This window comes from Biomphalaria glabrata, chromosome 9, assembly GCF_947242115.1.
Source record: "Biomphalaria glabrata chromosome 9, xgBioGlab47.1, whole genome shotgun sequence".
NCBI lineage: Eukaryota > Metazoa > Mollusca > Gastropoda > Planorbidae > Biomphalaria > Biomphalaria glabrata.
In genome coordinates, this window is record NC_074719.1 from 6430363 (window position 1) to 6452606 (window position 22244).

The following is a 22244-nucleotide window of genomic DNA, read 5'->3' on the forward strand; positions in this document are numbered from 1 at the left end:
AAAACATAAGGCATCACTGACATATATATATATATATATAGATAGATAGATCTCTCTTTGAAAACATAAGGCATCACTGATACATAGATCTTTCTTTAAAAACATTTCAAAAATGAAACTAAAAAAAAAAAGCTATTCATCTTTGTCTCACAAGTATGCGTAGTTATAAATCTCTTAAATGCAAAAGTGTAGAAAAATGGAATAATATAAATATCTAAAAGAAATACTCGGGTAGAAAAATTCTTACAGAAAAATGCCCAAAAATGTGTATATAAAAGTTGAATTACCTCGTAAAAAATGAATACAATTCAACTCTCAATTCAGTTGATAACCCGTTTCAAAAGGCAAAGGCAGGTAATAAATAAAGATCAACTGAATAGAATGTATATAAGATAAGGCCATACAAATTTAAAGTACATGCATACAAATACTCAAATTAAATCTGTGCAATAGCTTAAAATAAACAAACCCTCGATAAATACACACGATTGGTTTCAAACATTTTTTTTTTTACAAAATGGCTGGTTAACAATGGCCTTGATCTTAACAATACATAAATTTTCTTTTTTTTTTTCAATACAGATTTATACACTATTGAGATGGCAAAGACATGTATATAGTTAAACATAAGACAAGACATAGTGCTCAATACAAGTGAATGTCAATTCTCAATTTGCTATTTAAAAGAGATGTTATAGCTTGTAAACTCTAAAATGTCAAGATTATTTTTGAATGATGATGGTGGACTGACATTGAATCTTTTTTTTTTTTTTAATAATACTACAAATGAAAAAAAGAAGAAAAAAAACAAAACAAAGAGAACATAGTACTTATACAATTCAGTTTTAAAACTATTTCCTTACTAAATATTTCAAGCATATTAAAAACAAGTACACAATTTTTGAAATATTTAACTAGTTCTCATTATACTGTTTATATTTTAGCAACTTACTAAATATATTATTTTTCTATTGTTCACATATTTAATCATTTCTTCACATCTAAATGTATAGGGCCTTGTTATGCTCAATGGTAGGTCTTGTGCTAAAAAAAAGAAGTTACCGAAAAGATTCTGACATTCATGCTCAGTATCACCATTACAATATGTAAGAACAATGTTACCCTTTCCTTCAAGACAACATGTGACAGGTTCTATCACAACTTGCTGTCCCGCTTTGGACTGCGGCTCTGGCTCTTCCAAACTGGAGGAATGACACACACAGGCTTTCCTCTGCGTGGGTGCCAGACCAGCATTTGTGCAGAGTTGGCACAGGGCGGTGTCAGAGCACAGCGGGGGATAGGCACATTGTAGTCCAGGATGATAGGCTGGCGAGGCACAGGGTTGCTGATCAAAGTAGCTCTCTCTCCTAGTTGCCGCCGTGGATCTATTGAGATCTCGAGCTGCATGCACCAAGATATTGTCTGAAATAAAAAAAAAAAGATTTTAAGGGTTTATTAGAATGACTAATATTGAACATTAATTACAGCAAAGATTTAGTAGGTTTTGATAAGAACAGTCCCGTTGAAAAGTAGCATAACCCTAAAGGACCTAATCATTACTGAAAGGTCTGTCCTATCAATCACAAGTATATCACCACACACCTGCATCACAAAGCTCTTCATTGTAACCATATTCCATGCCACAAGCCAGACATAAAAGCTTTGATCTCTTATGATGTGTGTGAGATTAGGCTCCAGCTGATGTCGATTAGCAGGATTCCTCCAGGTCACATGTGGATGGAAGTTGTCGTTCATATACACTGTTGCTGTTTGGTAACGATCGCAAGGCCCTTTAAAAATCACAGTCTCGTTACGGGAACCATACCAAGGGTAATGTCGACCATCACAATCAGATATCATTGTCTGCTTCCCTGAAGTAAGTTCAGGAAACTCCCAACTTGTGCTGTGAAAAATGAAACCAACAAAATAAGTAGTGAAAATAAAAAAATAGTAGACAATGCATATAAAATCAATAATGGTTCTTATATGGACCTTTTTCTTTATAATTTACTAAGCCAAAAAAAGGTTTACAAATCTTTGTTAAATGGGTATATTTATTATAAAGGTGTTTGTTTTGTCCACACAATGATCATTGCTTCTACTTTACCAAAATATGTGAAGTAGAGATACAACTGAAGTCTCCAACTGAAACATGAACAGAGAACTTCACACGACTGTCACCTTTTATTTACATTGAGAGAAGAAACCGAGGTCATCAGTCAAGGCCTTCAAACTTAAGAAAATATACACCTATTTTTTTTAACTGGATGTTTCAAACTGCTCAGTCACTGACCACTTCTATGCATTAAAATTAAAACTACAAATCTCACATAAGGACATCTCTGTACATACCATTATAATTGTCATCATATTTATACAAATTATTCTATACTATAATAATATTTATTAAATTAGATATATTTTAATTATTTAAATTCCAATAAAAATTTGATAATATCAAACTGCCTGAGAAAGAGTAAAAGAAAAATCAAAAACAATAAATTTTAATGTAAAGATTTACAATAGCTCTATGTCACTTAAAGCCAATAGAACTTAAAGCCTTCCAATGTTATATCTGTATGTTGTAACCAGACTCTTTAACAAGTCTTTCAATAGTATAGAGATGGCAAAAAAGATTAACAACCTTTACTGATAGCTAATAAGTCATTTTTTTTCCTTCAGAGAGCTACAGCTCTAAGTAAACTTTTAAGTAATTTGTAACAAACAAAATGCAAAATTTCAACAAGTAAAAGACACATAACCAAAGTTTATCTTTTGGAAAAATATACTATAAAAATAAACTGAAACTTGGAGCCATCAAAATTTCAATTTGTTTAGAACTTCAAATGTTCAGGCTTTGAACTCACTATCCCTCTTTCCCGTAAGTATTGTGAAATGTCATATCGGTACATGCTTGAATCCAGCCCACTTTCCATGCTTCATTGTCGGAAAATGGTGAAATTTCCACAGTGGCACTTGCCCTAAACAAATGTCAATAAATAGTGAAGACAAACAAGTCGCAAAACTACGAAGCAGGACGTTTTGGCGACGCCGTTTTGGCGCGAAGGTCGTTTTGGCGCGAGCCGTTTTGGCGACGGGACGTTTTGGCGCGAAATACATTATGTACGTTGATTGTATTATTTCTTTTAAAGAATTATTCATATCTATGTTTTGCATGAGTGTTTGTGTTAAGACATATTTTTCAAGTACTAAATGTAAATGTGTGTTTGTGTTTCACATCATTTTCTTTAATAAACATTTTGGCTTGTGTATGTGTGTTTATTTAGAGTCACACTTTTTTTTTCAATAAAAAGGTTTTTAAGATATTACTTTAAAATTAAAAACAAAATGAAACGATGATAGACTAAAAATTGATGCAATTATTTGTTTACATTAACATTGGTTTATTTAATGACTGTATGGTATCTCCAGCTATACATACCAAACACTTGCTAATAATAAGTAAAAATATAATACATGTACTATGTTTATCAAAATACTTTAAGTTAAGTATACATAGACACCATGGTTATTTGCCTAAGTCGCTGGAATTCAAGCGTTCATTAAAAAAAAGCTACGTGCTTATTAAATTATCGTCAAATGATATCTCGCGCCAAAACGTCCCGTCGCCAGAACGGCTCGCGCCAAAACGTCCCGTCGCCAAAACGGCGGCGCCAAAACGTCACGTACCGGCAAAACTAGAATGATAAAGCTTTGTGTAAGTTTGAGTAATTTGACTCTTTCAATATTTTTTTTTTAAGCACAGAAATTCGAAAGACATGGGATGCCAATGGCATTTGAAGATATTTGATACTGAAAATGAATTGCCTTTCAAATGCTATATTAACTCCAGACCTGCCTACCAAAAAAAGTCCAAATGCGTAAGGTCAAAATGCGTATTTTGTTTTGGCACCAGAATGCGTAACACTTACGTGATCCTCTATTTTGTCATATATATATATATATATATATATATATATATATATATATATATATATATATATATATATATATACATGTCATGATTAGATCTACAATCTAAATCTAGATCAATAGAGATGATATCTAGACTAGATCTGGATCTGTGTCTATATAATGAATATAATCTACTCTAGATCTGGGCTCAAAAAGTGTTACCGATGCCGTGGATCCACTATATATACACACGTAGGTCTACTCCAAACTTTCGTAGGCCTACCTTCATACCACTGGCGGATCCAGGGGGGGGGGCGGTAGGGGCGATCGCCCCCCCCCCCCACTCGGCCGACCCCCCCCCCCCCCCGAAGGGGGGGGGCGGACGAACTTTAGTATAGCATTCACACAATTTGTATACGAATTTATTACTTATGTTAAAAATATATACTAATTATTTATATTTCAACCTATTTTTAGATTATTTCGCCCCCCTCTCTAGTATGTTGGCCGATTTTGTGGGGTCGGGAGGGGGCGATAATATCAATCCCGCCCCCCCCCCTTAAATTTCGAGTGGGGGGGGGGGCGGTCCAATTTATTGGTAGAAATCACAGCCTGCTAACAAAATCAATTAAATATCTATATCCTTGTAACTTGTTATTGATATTTTAACCGATCTTTATATTATGTCGTTCCCTGTTTGCCGATTGGTGGGGGGAGGGGACGAATACCTCTTCTGCCCTTCCCACCTAAACCCTTTGAGTGGGGGGGGGGGGCGGTCCGTTTTTATTGAGAAATCATAGTTTGTGAACAAAATTAGTTGAATTAATATATAAATTTTATATTATGTCGCTCCCTTTCTGGTATTTTGCCGATTCGGTGGGGTGAGGGGGGGGCAATTGCATGTACTGCCCTCCCCACTCTAGCCCTTTGAGTGCTGGGGGGGGGGGCGGTCCTATTTTTGTGGAGAATCATAGTTTGTGAATAAAATTAGTTGAATATCTAAATAATATAAACTACGTATTGATATGTGACCCATTGTAAATATGTCGTACCACACTCTAATCTCAAATTGTATCATTAGAAAATTTAAATGAAAAAGGGTTGTACCAGGTGGGAGGGGCGATACATGCAATCGCATTTCCCCCATCGGACAAATCAATACTTTTTCTTTTTGTATTATAGTTAAGAAATTACAAAATTAAAAAAATCTGTCACTAATATAATTTATATATACTATAAATTAAATTCTTATATCGAGTCGCCCCATACCTATTCTTTAATGCCAAATGCAATCTTTAGCAGAAATTAGTAAAGGAGCGAGGATTAATCGTTTTCACTCTACCGTCATTCCCATTTCCAGACAGAGTTTTTGTAATTTCACATGAAGTTATCATAAGTATTTTAAGAAAAACTTTGCATTGGAAAAGTTAGAATTCAAACGAAATTTTTCAGTATAAGAGTCATGATTGAGATGAGTTCTAAACCGAAAAAAATGCATTTATAGTCGCCTTTTCCCAACCTTTACTCAATCTGATATTTTTCTAGCTAAATAAATTTGGGACTATAACTCACAATTTATGCTAGAGTTTTCGTGAATACTATTTATCGAATAAGTTTTTTTTCGGCGGCGATCCTCAAAGCAAAAATCTAAATACGTGGGGTATCCTATCTTTTCAAGGAACAAATCGGTTTTATTTGCAATGTATTATGGGTCTATAAATTCAAATTAGAATATTTTTCAAGTACAACATTATTCGAAAGGTCGTTTTTTAATAGTATGAATAATGAGCTTTAGGTCAGGAGAATGCGTTTCTGCAGTGAAGAATGCAAGAAAACGCTTTTGGCGTCGGGGCTTCGCCCCGAACTACATTTATGAGTAATGAGTTGTAGATGTCAGGAGAATACGTTTCTGCAGAGAAGAATGCAAGAAAACGCTTTTGGCGTCGGGGCTTCGCCCCGAACTTCATTTATGGGTAATGAGTTGTAGATGTCAGGAGAATGCGTATCTGCAGTCAAAAAAGCAAGAAAACGCTTATGGCGTGGGGGCTTCACCCCGAACTCCATTGATGAATAATGAGATGTACTTGTCAGGAGAATGCGTTTCTGCAGTCAAAAAAGCAAGAAAACGCTTATGGCGTCGGGGCTTCGCCCCGAACTCCATTGATGAATAATGAGCTGTACTTGTCAGGAGAATGCGTTTCTGCAGTGAAAAAAAGCAAGAAAACGCTTTTGGCGTCAGGGCTTCGCCCCGAACTACATTGTGAAGAATGAGCTGTACTTGTCAGGAGAATGCGTATCTGCATTCAAAAAAGCAAGAAAACGCTTATGGCGTTGGGGCTTCGCCCCGAACTCCATTGATGAATAATGAGCTGTACTTGTCAGGAGAATGCGTTTCTGCAGTGAAAAAAGCAAGAAAACGCTTATGGCGTCGGGGCTTCGCCCCGAACTCCATTGATGAATAATGAGCTGTACTTGTCAGGAGAATGCGTTTCTGCAGTCAAAAAAGCAAGAAAACGCTTATGGCGTCGGGGCTTCGCCCCGAACTCCATTGATGAATAATGAGCTGTACTTGTCAGGAGAATGCGTTTCTGCAGTGAAAAAAGCAAGAAAACGCTTTTGGCGTCGGGGCTTCGCCCCGAACTTCACCAGAGAACCTTATAGCGCTGCGCCAGTTGTTTTGGTTTTCGCCGAAGGTTGAGAAATGCTGCTTTTTTTATTCTCATATTTATATATATATATATATATATATATATATATATATATATATATATATATATATATATATATATATATATATTTATATATATATATATATATATATATATATATATATATATATACATATATATGTGTGTGCGTGTGTGTGTGCGTGTGTGTGTGTGCGCGCGCGCGCTGTATGCACGTTTATGCGTAGGGTTAGGGTTTACTGGGCGTTAGGGTTAGGGTTTGGAAAAAAATCGCCCCCCCCCCACTCCAAAGTTCTGGATCCGCTAGTGCTTCATACTTGATCTATTCTATACTAAGACTAAGAATCTAGTCTAGATCTAGACTAGATGGTAGTAGATGTTATCGATCTAGATCTAGTCAATCTAAATTCTAAATCATACTAGATCTATACTACTATAACTAGATTGTAGGGTAATGTAGAGAATCATAACGTAATGACTAGCTAGACTCCTATTCCTGTTATCTAGATTCTAGAATCCAGATCTAGATCTAGACTAGATATATAGGCCTACAATGTCACTCAATGTGTTTTGAATCGATAGCTCTTCGATTTTTTTTTCTATACAAATGAATACGAGAATCAGGAATGCACCAACAGTTGAGACCAACATAATTAATTTCTACTCATGAACTTACACAAAAAAAAAGTCACGTTGGTGAATCAGCTAACTGACGGTACCAAACTGGTACCAGCCCGCCACTCCCTCACTCACGCATTCTTCATTTCTAGATATCTAATTGCTATTAAGTACCAATCAACGTATAGATCTGGGCACATTGTGTTCACCCCACCTTTTCTGTTTCGCCCCTCTCCCCACAGGTGGGCTTAGCGTGACCTCCGTGACCGCTTGTAAGCTAGTCTAGAGAGGAGAAAAAAAAAGCATACGAAATGCGTAACGCGACGGGTTAAATGCGTATTTGCGTACTGGCGGTCATTTTTTGGGAGATTTTGCGTAACGAATACGCATTTTGCGTAACGGTAGGCAGGTCTGTAACTCTATATAGTAATATAGTTAGACAAGTTATCTAAATCAGATTTTTTCTAATGATCTAAATCTCTATGTCTTAGACATCTGTATTATCTGTATATGACTGATGATCTTAATTAAGATTTCTTCTGCTAATTTTGTACTCCTAATACAAACCTTATAACTAGATATAGAGTACTTTATTTATTCTGGACATTACATGAATCCGTACAACTCGCTGTTTTTTTGTGTTTTTTTTTTGTGGCCATTACATCATTATTTTGATATTTAATATGAAACTAGTGAGCTGTATAATGTGCAGGGCCGGTCTAGAAATTGCGGGGCCCTATGCGAAACGGATTGCGCGGGGCCTAATCTGGGTAGGGATAAGGATAATAAGTGAAAATCAAGATTTTGTATTAAAAAATAAATTCGTCTTTGCATTTGATACATTCTTAACTAAGTACAAAATCACGATCAAATAAACTTTACTTTACGAGCCTTGTGTGTAGCGAAGTCATAGAGTAGATAATCGAAATTCTGTTTCCTACATAGATCACGCTCAATAGCAAGAATTGCCACAAAGTTCAATCTCTCTTCGTGAATTGTTGACCTTAAGTAATTCTTGATTAGTTTAAGACGCGAGAAACTTCTTTCACAAGATGTTACAGTTCACATCTCAGCTGCAAGGAGTAAATTGCTGTGGTCACAATTCTGCTGAAGCATTTTATCCTGTAGCCATCTTCAGCTTTTCGATGTGTGAAGTTTTCCACAGATTAATCATACTGCCTTTTCCTTTGACGTTTGGCTGGAAAGATTGCAACTACATCCATTTTTCCAGCCAACTTCTTTTTGCTGTCACAAGAAGAAACAACAGGAAGAAACTTAAAAGGTGCATACACAACCACAAGCTCTTTCACATTAACCCTTATCTGAGAGATACCGATAACATCTGCTCGTTGTGACTTATGTCTAGAGTACAATCCAATATCACTGCATTCTTAATGTCTCGAAGGATAGAATTCACAACAGCATCAGCTACTACAGTAATGAGTTTTGTTTTGAATCTTCTTTCCCAGGTAACGATCATGAATTTCTGCATTGGTAAAACGTCGAAGATGTTCCCATTAATTGGCTCTTTAAGTCTTTCAATGGTCCCTCTGAAAGCTAAATTGTGCTCCGCTAGAAATTGTACAATTGCAGCTAGTCCAACGTTTAGTTTCAGAATAAAGCATCTCCTGGTGAACTTTGTCAATGCCTGTTGTTGTTTTTTTTACTTAGTCTTGCTCCAGCTTCACAGCAACTGGTCATGGCGTCTTTTTTCATGCTCTGCTAGCCTTGTGGTACAGCTTTGCCACTGGTCAAATCCTTCATTTAAAAAGGATTTTTTTTGTTTTTCCAGTAGACGACAGTAGAAACAATAGATCTTGTCTGCTGACACAGAATATATCAGCCAAGGACGCAAAACACTTTCACCATTACTCAGGTTTGGTTTGCAATGCACTTAAGAGAAATGTCTACCATCCTTATTTTTCGGAAAATTCTCCAAAGTAATCTCAGGTGGACCTTTTGTAATAAATAGTCAATACAAGATCTTTCCATTTTTTCTAGACACATGGCAAGATAATCCAGATTTCTCAATGAATCGACCACATTTAGCTCATTATCTATAACTACATGTTGATCAGTTATTACATTATTGCCTTCATTCCTTACGACATTCCCCACGGCACTTTTTGCATTCTTCATAGAATCTGTTTCAGCTGTCTCACTAAAAGTGATTATGTTCTCATTTTCGGGTTTTGATGGTTTTAAAAACGTATTCTAATTCTATTGGAACTTTCGTTTCGGTTAAAATTCGCACTATTATAATATTTTTATTTAAATATGAAAGCTGACAATGCTTTTTTTTTCTTCGCGTAAGATTTGTGTTTTCCATATAACAATTTTGTCTAACTTTCAGGAGATTTTAAAAATAATTACCACGACTTTTTCGTATATTTTGCATCATTATGCAATTACAGATATTCTTAGCGCGGGGCCTATGAAAGCGCGGCCGCATAGGTTGCAGTGGCTTAAGACCGGCCCTGATAATGTGCTTGTCCAATGATTCTGACCCAATTTCCTTCCATTTAGCTGTCTTTTTATGTAAGAAAAAAGAATATGTAAGTCCGGTTGTTGTTTTTTCCCTATGTTACTTTACCACTTCCTAGGGTTAAGATTATATTTTTTGGTTGATGAAGTCTATTCTAATGAGCCGGCCAACATTTATTCTGTTTTTGAAGCTGATTTATTTGATTCATAAGCCAAGTTGTTTGACTTCATAGAAAAAAAAATTACTAGGGTGTTTGTAATAAATTACGATTTTCTTACCAAAATTTATTCCAAACAACCAGTTTTGACATGAATATAAATGATCTTATATTATATTTGTTTGTTGGTTGTTGTTGTTTTTATAGAGAATATATGGGCAAATGTTTGGAGTGAGCTTGATACATTGAATGAAGTTAAATGCCTAGATCTAGAGTTATATAGAGAGAATATAGAGGATTCAGCTATTAAGCAAGAATGGCCATCCTAGCCTGTACTATACTGCAAGAGACCATCTGAATTAGAAATTTATTAAATGAATAAACAAATAAACACAAACATTTAACACAAATCTAATCATGCAAGCATAAAATAAGTCTGAAAGTAGGTGTAGAAGTCACTATCCCAGTGACCTAATTTTGGTAGAATAAGTGTGTTCAGATTTTTATTTTCTGTGTTCCTATTTATGAATAATTTGAAAACATCTCTATGATTTCATGTGAGGGGCTATGCTTGGGGATCTTAAAATTTAGTTAATATTTATATAGAATTAAAATCTGAGTTTATTGATGCCAAAATATAGAGACTGTTTGGAATAAATTTTGGTGTTTAGAATCAAATAATAAAGTGTGAAAAATTTGTTTTGAATTAAATGACACACTGCCTCTTTGACCTTAAATATAATAACAAATATAGGTTAGGGGTACAAACATAAGTAGTCATTCTTATTCTCTTTAAACTAAAGAAGATTTTGATACTTCATTTTCTTTTCTATGTCAAACCATTATCAAATAATGCACTGTCAAAGTCTAACTTTGAATTTAGGCCAATTGGTGTTAAAATATTATAAATTTCTCTATATAGATCTAGAGTCTAGATTAGATAGAATGTTTGAATAATCTATAAAGTATAATACTAGATCTAGTAAAATAAAATAGATGAAATGTAGAAATCTATAGACTATAGTGTCTATAGACATAGTCAACTAGTCTTGATTCTAGATCTAGATTCTAGCTAGATCTATATCTACTAGTACTATTATCTAGTAGTAAACATAAGTGACCTGACAGATACTTAAGTTAAGTAGTTAGAACTTAGATCTAGTGGATCTACTCATTCTACTGATTACTGATCTATCATCTAGGACTAGATTCTAGAACTACTTCAACTAGTATCTAATCTAGACAAAGAAAAGAAATATTAGTTACAATTTTGAATTAGTAGAATCCACTAGATCTAGTAAAGATATATGAGAGCTGATAGCTAATATAATGATAATAATCTAATCTATATCTAGACCTAGATTATATATCTACATCTATATCTAAAATCAACATTCAATGGTACTTTTTGTAGCATTTGGTTGGCTAGGACTCTAAACATCTGGCCAGATTTTGGGTTGTTGTTAAGGCTCTGAATTAAGACCAAAAAAAGATAATAATATTTTTTTTTTTTTTTGAGTAAATACGTTATAACCAACAAGGCTGGGTGAAGGATATGGGTAGAGTAAAAATAACATTATAAATATTTCACAGTTAATTTAGAACTAGATCTAGTTTCCTTTCTAGATCTATATATCTAGATAATTTAGACCTAGATCTAGAATAGATTAAAAAAAAAGATTCATCTAGATTAGGTAGTTGCACCAAAAAATTTAAATTAGTCCTATACCAACAAATGTGTAATAGAATGAAAGAGGATGAAAAATGCTTTCCAACAACACCAAATTTATTATGCTAGCATTATTGGTTCAAAAGTTATTGTGATTTTAAGTTTGTCCGAGGCGTCCTGACATCTTATGGACTTTATATAGAGAAATAAAAAAAAAAGTGAAGCAAATTTTTTTTAATGTGAATATTTCAAAAACTATTGTGAATACATATACAAAGGTATATATCAAATTGTACAGTTTTAAAGGAGGAATTTTAATTTATAAGTGGCAAATCAAAATGAAATTAAAATTTAAAAATATCATTAGTAAATTACGAAAAAATAAAATTTTTTCTAATTTTCTTAAAATAGTCTATAAAAAGAAACAATGCTCCTGGTTGTCAAGTTTTCAACACAATAAGCTTCTAAATTGATCTAGATCTATCTAGTTATAAAACAATAGTGTAGATTAGAAAAAGAATCTTTAGATTTAAGATTTAGATCTATTTAAGTATATTTATTTGAAAGAATATTTTAGATACCTAGATTTACAGATTTTAGCATCGACATCGACTGACCAAAAGAACTCCCAAGAATACAGATATTTATTATATTTTATGTTAATAAGTAATGATATAGGTATAAAGAAGTGATTCATTCAATTTGACATGTTTTAGTGTACAGTAATTTTATTTTTCTTATGTAAAAAACGGATATTAATGATAAAAGGTCATCCCGACCTTAGTGAAATTCTAGTACCTGAAAAAAGTGTGCTAAGTTTTAAAATATCGTTGACTCGTTTAATCTTAATAAATTTGGTATCATTGGAAAGCTGAATGAATTTTCTAAGTGTATGGTTTAAAACTAAAGATGTACAGAGACCTATATTTTTTTCCTTGTTAATTGAAAATTTCAAATTTTTCAGATTAAAATATTTTGGACATAGTAAGAGAAAAAAAAATTTTTTTTCTCACTAGCCGTTAGAGGAACCTCTTATCTTTAGAATAAACATAAGAAAATGTCATAAAAACACTTAGTTATAAAGCAATGTCTTTTCTTAGGACATGCTTAATTTCAGTTTTGTAAAACCTGAACAGGAAATTGTTTTGATGTCAAATGGGTTTTTAGATCCAAAATGGCCGCCTGTGAGAGTACCTAATCTAGATGTACAAATCTACATATAATACAACATTTAGAATCTATAGATTTAATAGATCTAATGAATTAATTATAGCTGGATCCAGATCTAGATAGATCTATATAATCTAGATCTCAAGATAATATATACAGATTACAGATCTTCCTAAGAAACTCTAGAAAATAAAACGATTTTTAAAGTTAAAATAATTGGGTCATTTCATTGGGCTCTATTACAGATTTAGAATCTAGATCTAGTTCTTATCTATTATCAATATTTCGATTCTTACTGTACCTGAAATTAGGGGTTCTGTACTTCAAAACTGCGGATGAGCTTTCATCTATTTGAGTTGGTTCTTTGTCTATTTTTGCCTCTATTTCGAGAATTCTGATGACCGGCCCAACGTTGTCATTACTGGTAGATATATTTTCATTACTATTGTTATTTTCCTTATTCAAGGCCCCGTTCCAAACCACTAAGGATCCGTGTCCCATTCCATCCGTAGAGTGAACGGAACGATCCATCTGAAACCAGTTAAGGCCTCCGTGATTTTTATTTTAAGCTATTGCAGCATTTGGTACTTCCACAATCTTTACACGAAGGCCTTAGAGATTCTGTTACCATGTGCTTTTTGTTTACGTCATAATAATCTTAGCACCATCGCTACCCAAGAAATGCTGCGAATCTTTTTAGAATTGTAATTACATTATTGTTACATAATAATATTTACTATTACGCTAGATATAAATAAATGAAATCTAATATCAAATGGTCTTACAACCGAGATGAAAAAATAAAATAGGATGCCCGGTTTAAGAGTAGATTCTTTATTTTTCTGTTGCACCGGAAACAGCTGTGATTTCAATATGGCTATGTAAACTTCCTGAAACTAGATCTAACTCGGTGAAACTTCTTGACAAAATTGAATTAGGACAATTAGGTAGTAGACCTCTAGATTAGATCTATATACTAATATATCTATAGACTAAATCTAGATCATTATACAATCTAAAAATACCTTTTAAGTAGATCTAGTAGATTATCTTTTAATTAGATCTAGAGTCTAGATTTCCGAACTTTACACTTTATTCTTTATTAAAGTTAAAGCTTTATCTTTACACTAAGACTTAATGTTATAAAATAAGTAATAATAATATAAGTGCGTCTTCACTTAGATTCTATAATGTAGACTTTAGTCAGATTTAGAATTAGATCTAGATCTAAAGTGACTAAAGATAATATAATTTTTATTGATATTGATCCAATCAAATGGAAATTCAGTTTGACTACAATTGACAACCTCAGCAAACTACTGTACAATAACAATATAGATCTAGATTCTAGATCTAGATGAAAAATTCAAACAACATTCACACATCATGATCATGATGAGTGACATGCATGAAACACAATTACACATACTATGATACACATTCACATTATTCACAACCAGCGCTATAGGGTAGTATATGAATTAAACTTCTATGTACTCCTCGATGATGACAGATGATCTTGTAATACTCTGACCAAAAGTGGGATAATGGAGTTTTAAAATCTTTCTGTTTTAGTCCTAATGGAAAGGTTACGACCACTTCGTTCATATCTTATGTAACAGTGGTTTAATGGGTGCAGGTTGTCTTAAAGAATCGTGAGTGTTTTGGAAAGGCATCTTTCATGAAAAAGCTCTTCAGAACAAGAGATGGTAGCTGTGTTCGAGTGATATTCGATGCTATTTTAATTAGTCTATTTAGTCTTTAGAAGTAGAAGTCTTTGTGCCAGTGAAGTATTACCATACCAGCAGGTGATGGCAAAGTTAATTACACTAAATTAATCTAAGTAAACTAAGTAAGAGTGAGTATTTAGAGTACTAAGACTGGTAAGTAGTCATAAGTAGTGTAAGAGACAATAATAATTATTTAGAGTTTAGACTAGATGTCACTAGTGACTAGAGTAGTGTTAGATCTAGATTCTAGATAAGTAGTAAGTAGATCTACATATTATTTTTTTTATGTCGTATTTAATGATATTAATATTACATTAAATTAGATCTAGAATTTCTAGAGAGTAAAGATCTATTAACTATCTGTATCTATTCAAAATCTAGTATAGACAGTACTAGACTCTTGGCCTACATTAAATAAATCTATATAGATCTAGACACAATCCAGTGAAATCATTGACAGTCATCTAATAAAAAAATATAGATCTAGTAGCATTCATAGAGTAGAGCCATCTAGATCTAGACATCACTAGTGAATGACTAGTGACTAAACACAGTGTCACAGGTTAAAACTAGATATAGATATCTAGATCTAGAATATTCTAGAAATCTACATCTAGAGCTAGACCTAGAGTCCTAGAGATCTATACCATTATTAATAACTTAATAAATATATATAATATATATATATATATATATATATATATATATATATATATATATATATATATATATATAGAGAGAGAGAGAGAGAGAGAGAATGAACTACAGATGTATCTCTTCAAAAAAGAACATGATTATGTCCTACAGTCTTTTATGCATGTTTCTGGGTCAAACTAGCAACTAGTCATGCATGTTAATCAATGACTTATATTCTGCCCAGTCATTGGTTTTCCTGGCTCAGGCAACCCATTCCATGCTCTAATAGTGCTAGGGAAGAAGGAGCTTTTGTACAAATTTGTCCTAGTGTATGGAACAAGGGATGTGCCTTTATCAGCTTTGTTTCTTTCTGATTATTTTATTAGATTTTGTTATTGTATTTGAAAATAATGGTTTAATGTAAAAATGTTTGTATAATCTAGTCTAGATCTTATCTTATAAAATACAGACTCTAGTATAAATCTCTCTCTCTCTCTCTCTCTATATATATATATATATATATATATAGATAATTATGTGGATATGAAAAATAATAGTAGGCTTAATTAGACTATATGGTAGTTTATACATATAGATCTTCTTCTTCTTTGTTCTCATTGTTATGTTGGAGCGTTCAGATGACTAGACCAATACATGAGATGAACTGCGCAGTGGTTTCCAAATCAGGGAGCTCTCCATATAGTATATATAGATCTATATCTATATGTAGATTTACTAAATTAGAATAGATAATTTTATATATAATTTTATAATATAAATTATAAAATAATCAAGATGGATCTAGATCTTATAATCTATATATCTAGCTGAAGATAGTTTAGATAGATCTTGATTTCTAGAGTCTAGACTTCATCTATAGAAGAATTTAGGGAGTGTTAACAATGTGTTTTAAAAAGTTACAATATATTTTTTTTATCCATTTTAAAAATCAAATTTATAAACTCTTTCACAGGAAGCGCAAACTTTTTTTGTTACAAATGCTGTTACTAAAAAGCAAGTGTAGTAGCATTCACTCAGAGATCTCTTTCCCCCACCCTCCTACTAATTTTCCTAACTGATCCAGATATGTGATACATGGTTCCTAGCGCTCCTAAAATATCCTGATATCTCCTAAAAATGAAAAGTATCCTAAAATGTGCCAGAATTCTACTAAAATTTTTACCCAATATTTTTTTTTAAGATAAATATTTTGGTTATAATTTTCTTAATAAACAATATAAAAAAAAAAGTAGCATATCTAGGCATTCTGATTACATGACAGGCTTGTTGTGTCTATGGGCTGACCAGTCACTCCTCTACACCACCTTTCACCAATTGTGCGCTATGATAGGATCATAGAGTATTGAGAAAGCTAAAAACATGAAATAGAAATAAACAAAACAAAATTGGTAATAATTTTGTTTACGTTGTCTTTTTCAAAATCTCTCTCTAATTCTTTATTTGTTTTCATATATTTTTATTTTGGTTTTCCTTATATAACTATCGCCTTTTCCATATTTTATTGCTTAAAGAGTGTAAGCCAAATTGAAACAATATAGTGCTAAAACGTAGAGATGATTATCTTGTTGAAAATTTATTTGTGAAATCCCCAATGATTCTGAACTACATAAAATAAGATACACAATTCCAGCACAGAGAATGCGCTCAAGACTCTCTATTATTGTCAATGAGACATTTTATGAAAAGGTGTTTCAAATAATAGAACAGGAAATATTATGTATAACCTAGAAGACTATGAAATAGAACTAGGTGGCATTTTTTTTTTTTTACTGTTTATAATCATTTTTCCTTCTCTCTCTCTCCCCTTTCTCCCCCCCCCCCCCCCCATTTTAATTTTATATACTAAAAAAAATTGTTTTAAAATTTTGTTTCAACTCATAACTAAGTTGAGTTTTCAAAGCTGGCTGAATTATTTCTGTTTTTTTTTATAACCCCATTGCCATCCAGCAATATCCTACATTGTGAGCTGCCTGTCACTATTCAGAGTCCAGTCTGATCAGCATAAATGTTTTATTAATGAACTCATAAATTGTCTTTTAATGCGAGCTTCTTTATAATTGGAAAACAAACCCAAGACCGAACTTACATATATAAATTTGCTTTTTGTCATGTGAGAGTCACATTTAGATCAGTGATTTGTTCTGTGTTCAGAAACATCCTTGTGTTAACAATGTTATGCAACAGTAAAGGTAATCCTATTAAAAATTAGATTGTAGCCAGATTTCTCCACAGTTATATTTCACTTAATAAAATATCTAAGTATCTGTAAGTTTCTCTACTTTTAACAAAAAAATATGCCACCATCCAATTCTTGTATCTTTATATTTCTGTTTTGAAAATTTTATTAACAAGGAAATAATGGAATGCTTTTTGAGGAATCCATATAATAGCTAAGGAGAACTCTATGTAAAAAGTATCTTCCATTTTCAAACCCACCAAGAAGCTTAGATTATCTGATTATCATATGGGTCTATTGAATAATTTCAATACAATTTAGGGCTGTCAGATTACTGTCTAGATTAAAATGATGTGTGCAAATAAAACTAGACAATTTAATCATGGCTTAAATAATTCATCTAGAAATTATGTGGAGTTAGAATGAGGCCTAAAAAAGATTTGTGTTTTATTTTGTTTTTGTTTTTTAATATGTTGTAATGACTCAACAGTAAGATGCATAGAAGGTGGGTATTTTCTTAGTGACACGATAGTACATTAAAAAGTTAGAACGGAAATAGATTAGAGACAGAGTAATGGACGAGAGAGACCTCTTGTAGTAACACTTAGGAAAGGATGTGTTTTCTGTAGCTGTAATAAATCATTGTGTTCTAAAAAGTTGGATTAATTGACTTGATTCTATCTGTTGTCTAAGTATTTATATTTTATATCATTTCAAGTGAGCAGACTCACAACTTGTTTAACCTTCACCCTTCAGCAATGTGTAGATTTACCTAACCTTAGCAGGAATGTCTGTCTGGTCCTGATAGTTCCAAATTTGAAACCTGGTCCAATCAAATGCTACAGAAAAATGCTGTCTATCAGACACCAGGAAAAGAAAAAGAAAGCTGAGCTGGTTTGGTTATATTGTAAGACATGACTCACTATCATAAGTGGACTAGACATGGCCTGAATTGTGCAGATGTGCCAAAAACCCAAAATATCACAAATATCACTATGAAAATTCATTCTTCAAGGTACAGTGAAGGGAGCATGAAGTAAAGGGTCGTCTAAAGAAAAGCTGCTGGATAGCGTAAAAGAATGGACCAGCCTCTCTAGTGATATCTTGCTAAGAACAGCTGCTGACCGGGAAAAGTGGATTTGGTTATGTGAACTGTCACAGCACCCCTACAATGAAAGTCAAGGGACAGATGATGAGATGATGATGGTTATTGTAATCCCCTGATGTCCTGCAGTGCTTTGGGCTTGGGTTTAATTATTTTTAATTAATGAAGGAATGTCATGCCATTCGTGTGTATTTCCTTTTTTTTTTTTTTGTATTTTAGAGATTTTTTTTTTCAAAACAGAAACTTTAATTTTTGATCCTTTAAAAAATGTAGAGTCCTGGTACTTTAAACTTTGCTCAGGCATGTAACAAGAAAGTCACTTCAATTTGTTTCATAAATAGATAGATCTTTATAGAGTCTAGTTGCATCAAGGAGGCTTTTAGTTTTGTTCCTTCTTGTTTTGTGTAGTTTTTAACATAGTTAACTTGATTCAATAAATTGTTTACTGGTTAAAGGGGGGGTAGTTTAGTATTTTTACCACTTTCTTTGAGAACCGTCACTATAGTTCTCTGGCTCTTGAAAGTACTCTTTGTTAAAAGATTAATATTTTTGTATTTATTCAATCTTCAAATTATGTTTTTGTTTCTATCTCCAGCGAGTAGATCAAAGATGAGGAAGAGACCAATTGGCCAGAAAGTGGAGGAGAATGCCTCAGGGGAGGAGGAGACAGCCACCCAAGTTTGCAAGTCTGCCTGTCTCTCAGTGTGGGACTCGTTTCTTCTGCTAGACAGCCAGTACAGTGCACAGATGGCTGTCTGTGCCACAAAGGAGTCCACCTTGGCCGGTATGAGGCCCCTGATGAAGCTTTTGGAAATCAGCTGCCATGGAGTGCCTTGGATACTTGGTGCTTTGGTTCTTTTCTTTTGTTCTCACAAACCTTCAGACATTGAAGTGGCTTTTAATATGTTAATTGGTAAGCGCAAACTTGATTGTTAACAAAATAATCTTTTGTGAGTCCGAGTTGAGAGACGGCACATAAACTGATATTTATTAGGAAGGAAGATGTATGGTGCTATGTAGAAAGTTTGTGGTGCTATGTAGATAATTAATATACGTTTGTATCTCTGTATTTTGTGTGGTATTAAAAATGTCATCAGTCTGCATATTAATATAATAATATTGACAAAACTTTCAATAGAAAAAAGAAAATCCCCAATGATTCTGAACTACATAAAATAAGATACACAATTCCAGCACAGAGAATGCGCTCTAGACTCTCTATTATTGTCAATGCGACATTTTATGAAAAGGTGTTTCAAATAATAGAACAGGAAATATTATGTATAACCTAGAAGACTATGAAATAGAACTAGGTGGCATTTGTTTTTTGTTTTTTTTTCTCTCTCTCCCCTTTCTCTCTTTCTCCCCCCTCCTCTTCCCCCCCCCCCCCCCCCTCAATTTTAATTATAGACTAGAAAATATTTTTTTAAAATTTTGTTTCAACTCATATTTCTTTTTGTATTGTCGAAGATACTGTTGTGGTTGTTGATAGTTTTGGGGCTCGATTGCTAGTTTGTGTTTCCACATAAAATATTTTTGTAGCCTTGTTTAAATGTATTTTATTTTTATTTTTTTTAGCACTTCTGTTTGACTTGGTCATTGTAGGGGCATTGAAGATCATTTTCCAACGGAGTCGTCCAAGTCACAATGTGATGGATATGTTCATGGCACCATCTGTTGACAAGTTTTCATTCCCTTCAGGGCATGCTACACGGTCAGCCATGATGGGTCTTTTCCTCTGCATCCACATCATCTCAAATCGGTTGTTAATTGGTGTGACCTGTGTCTGGGCCCTGAGCGTCAGCATATCACGGATTCTTTTGGGAAGGCATCACATATTTGACGTCGTATGTGGTTTTTGTATAGGCTTGCTTTCATATTACATGTTTTTGAAAGCCTGGGTTTCCCAAGAAACAATACTGACATATCTGGACTCATACTTTGGTCATGTGCACCTCTGATACTTTATTGAACAATTCGTTTCAGACTATGTCATTTTAAATTACATAAATCAAATTTGTGTAGCTTTGGTCATATTTGGTGGTCTATTAATTTTTGCTCAACCTGTCTAGTTATTATAGGCGATCAGAAAGATGGAAATTTGTAATATAATTTGAGTTCTTACAAAAAAAAAATGTTCTGTTTAATATATTTATAAGCATAATTGTCTTGAATAGATTTTTTTTTGTATATACAGATTACCATTGTGTTAAACTGTGATAAATTATCCCAGTGACATGCAAGACTAATTTATATTATACACTTTTCTTTTGAACAACAATTGATTGATTGAACCACTATAATGTTCTAATGTGTGGCTTATACTTATCCTCAGTCTGACTTTATCTTGTGAGCTAACACTTTACTGGGAATGAAAACGTGTGTAATTGTGACTAACAATGCATACATAGCTTCTCAGTATATCAGGAGATTTCAATTATCAATTTTCTTGAGTTTTAATATTCAAATAAGTTTTAAAACATTCTCATTCAAATGAAACTTAGTGAGAGAATACTGTACAAAACAGTTTGAAAATAATGCTACTTTTATAATCAAATATCTGTAGAAAAGATTTATTCATCAATAAGCCTATAATAATAATATATGTTAACCTTCATTTAAGTTCAGTAATTAGAAAAAAACTTGTTTTTTTTTTATTAGATTTTTAAAAATCATTTTGGAAGATTATTGCACCCCCCTATATTCCCAAAACATATATTATATGTCCTCTTTTCTCAAAGCATTTCACACAACTTGGTTCTGTTCAATTATAATTCCTCTATTTCCAAAACATTTCACTTGCTTCTGTTTAATTATAATTCCTCTATTTCCAAAACATTTCACTTGCTTCTGTTCAATTATAATTCCTCTATTTCCAAAACATTTCACTTGCTTCTGTTTAATTATAATTCGTCTATTTCCAAAACATTTCACTTGCTTCTGTTTAATTATAATTCCTCTATTTCCAAAACATTTCACTTGCTTCTGTTTAATTATAATTCCTCTATTTCCAAAACATTTCACTTGCTTATGTTTAATTATAATTCCTCTATTTCCAAAACATTTCACTTGCTTCTGTTTAATTATAATTCCTCTATTTCCAAAACATTTCACTTGCTTCTGTTTAATTATAATTCCTCTATTTCCAAAACATTTCACTTGCTTCTGTTTAATGGGGTCAACCTGTCGCATCGATGCAACGATGGTCGGAATAAATGTTGCCCAGAATTCTTCTCAGGTACTTAAGTTTAGACACGCTTGATTGTTGAGCTTCTTTGTTTCTCTCCATGTCTTACTGTAGCCTGTTGGGTAATTGGGAGTACCCGGCATAAGACTTTTGTGAGTATGCGTAGTATGCGTCAAATCATCACTTTCAAGGTACATTTTTTTCTCAATTCACGAGGTCACGTTGAAAGGACAACCCTATTTTTCACCATGGCCCTTACCCTCCAATTCAGTGTGAATTCTAGCAGCTCTACAGGCCTTATTTTAAGGTCCAACAACCACAGTTTTTTTTTTCTCTTAAAAGTTATGATTTTTGGGGCACCTAACCTCAGTCCTAACAGTGTGTGTGATAAGAAATTTATTTATAAATTTTGTAGAGATAACCATCTTTATAATAAAACATCACTTGCAAGTGTGTGATAAGAAATTTATTTATACATTTTGTAGAGATAACCGTGACTAGAATAAAACTTCACTTGCTAGCAGGCTTCTGAGGCTCTAATCCTTCTTTTAAAAGCTCTGGATAGCAGCCCTGTGGTTGCACATGTGCTACAAAGCAAGAGTAGTGGCTTCCCCTAACCTGCAGAATTTGGGCGAGACTAGAGGTAGCAAAATGTTTAAGTACTTTCCATGTAGACAGTTCCTCTGTT

The 22244-nt window shown here is 33.1% G+C and overlaps 2 protein-coding genes across 4 annotated transcripts; one reads left to right on the plus strand and one right to left on the minus strand.

Moving 5' to 3' along the window:
- Positions 1 to 930: 930 nt before the first annotated feature.
- On the minus strand, positions 931 to 13232 carry LOC106079032 (protein FAM78B-like). The gene is made up of 4 exons (XM_056042760.1): positions 13003 to 13232; positions 2868 to 2981; positions 1603 to 1903; positions 931 to 1422 (listed from the first exon to the last, which is right to left on the minus strand). The coding sequence occupies exons 1-4, from the start codon at positions 13230 to 13232 to the stop codon at positions 1156 to 1158; spliced, it is 912 nt and encodes a 303-aa protein (XP_055898735.1). The 3' UTR covers positions 931 to 1155.
- On the plus strand, positions 7609 to 20766 carry LOC106059353 (polyisoprenoid diphosphate/phosphate phosphohydrolase PLPP6-like). Of its 3 annotated transcripts, none has more exons than XM_056042768.1 (3): positions 7609 to 7629; positions 18965 to 19282; positions 19948 to 20766. In XM_056042768.1, the coding sequence occupies exons 2-3, from the start codon at positions 18979 to 18981 to the stop codon at positions 20328 to 20330; spliced, it is 687 nt and encodes a 228-aa protein (XP_055898743.1). In that variant the 5' UTR covers positions 7609 to 7629; positions 18965 to 18978; the 3' UTR covers positions 20331 to 20766. The 3 variants fall into 3 exon arrangements, with proteins under 3 accessions (XP_055898743.1, XP_055898742.1, XP_055898741.1); XM_056042767.1 differs by lacking the exon at positions 7609 to 7629 and adding an exon at positions 13280 to 13405; XM_056042766.1 differs by lacking the exon at positions 7609 to 7629 and adding an exon at positions 13476 to 13637 and having other exon boundaries at positions 18963 to 19282.
- The last annotated feature ends 1478 nt before the right edge of the window (positions 20767 to 22244 follow it).

What these genes read in the sequence shown, in the direction of transcription:
- LOC106079032 (XM_056042760.1), bottom strand. Translation starts at nt 13,232, where the DNA reads ATGGATCGTTCCGTTCACTCTACGGATGGAATGGGACACGGATCCTTA. An exon ending in ACTTACGGGAAAGAGGGATA is followed by an intron (nt 1,904 to 2,867) that starts GTGAGTTCAAAG and finishes CATTTTTCACAG; the next exon opens with CACAAGTTGGGAGTTTCCTG. An exon ending in TGAAGAGCTTTGTGATGCAG is followed by an intron (nt 1,423 to 1,602) that starts GTGTGTGGTGAT and finishes TTTTTATTTCAG; the next exon opens with ACAATATCTTGGTGCATGCA.
- LOC106059353 (XM_056042768.1), top strand. Translation starts at nt 18,979, where the DNA reads ATGAGGAAGAGACCAATTGGCCAGAAAGTGGAGGAGAATGCCTCAGGG. An exon ending in GGCTTTTAATATGTTAATTG is followed by an intron (nt 19,283 to 19,947) that starts GTAAGCGCAAAC and finishes TATTTTTTTTAG; the next exon opens with CACTTCTGTTTGACTTGGTC.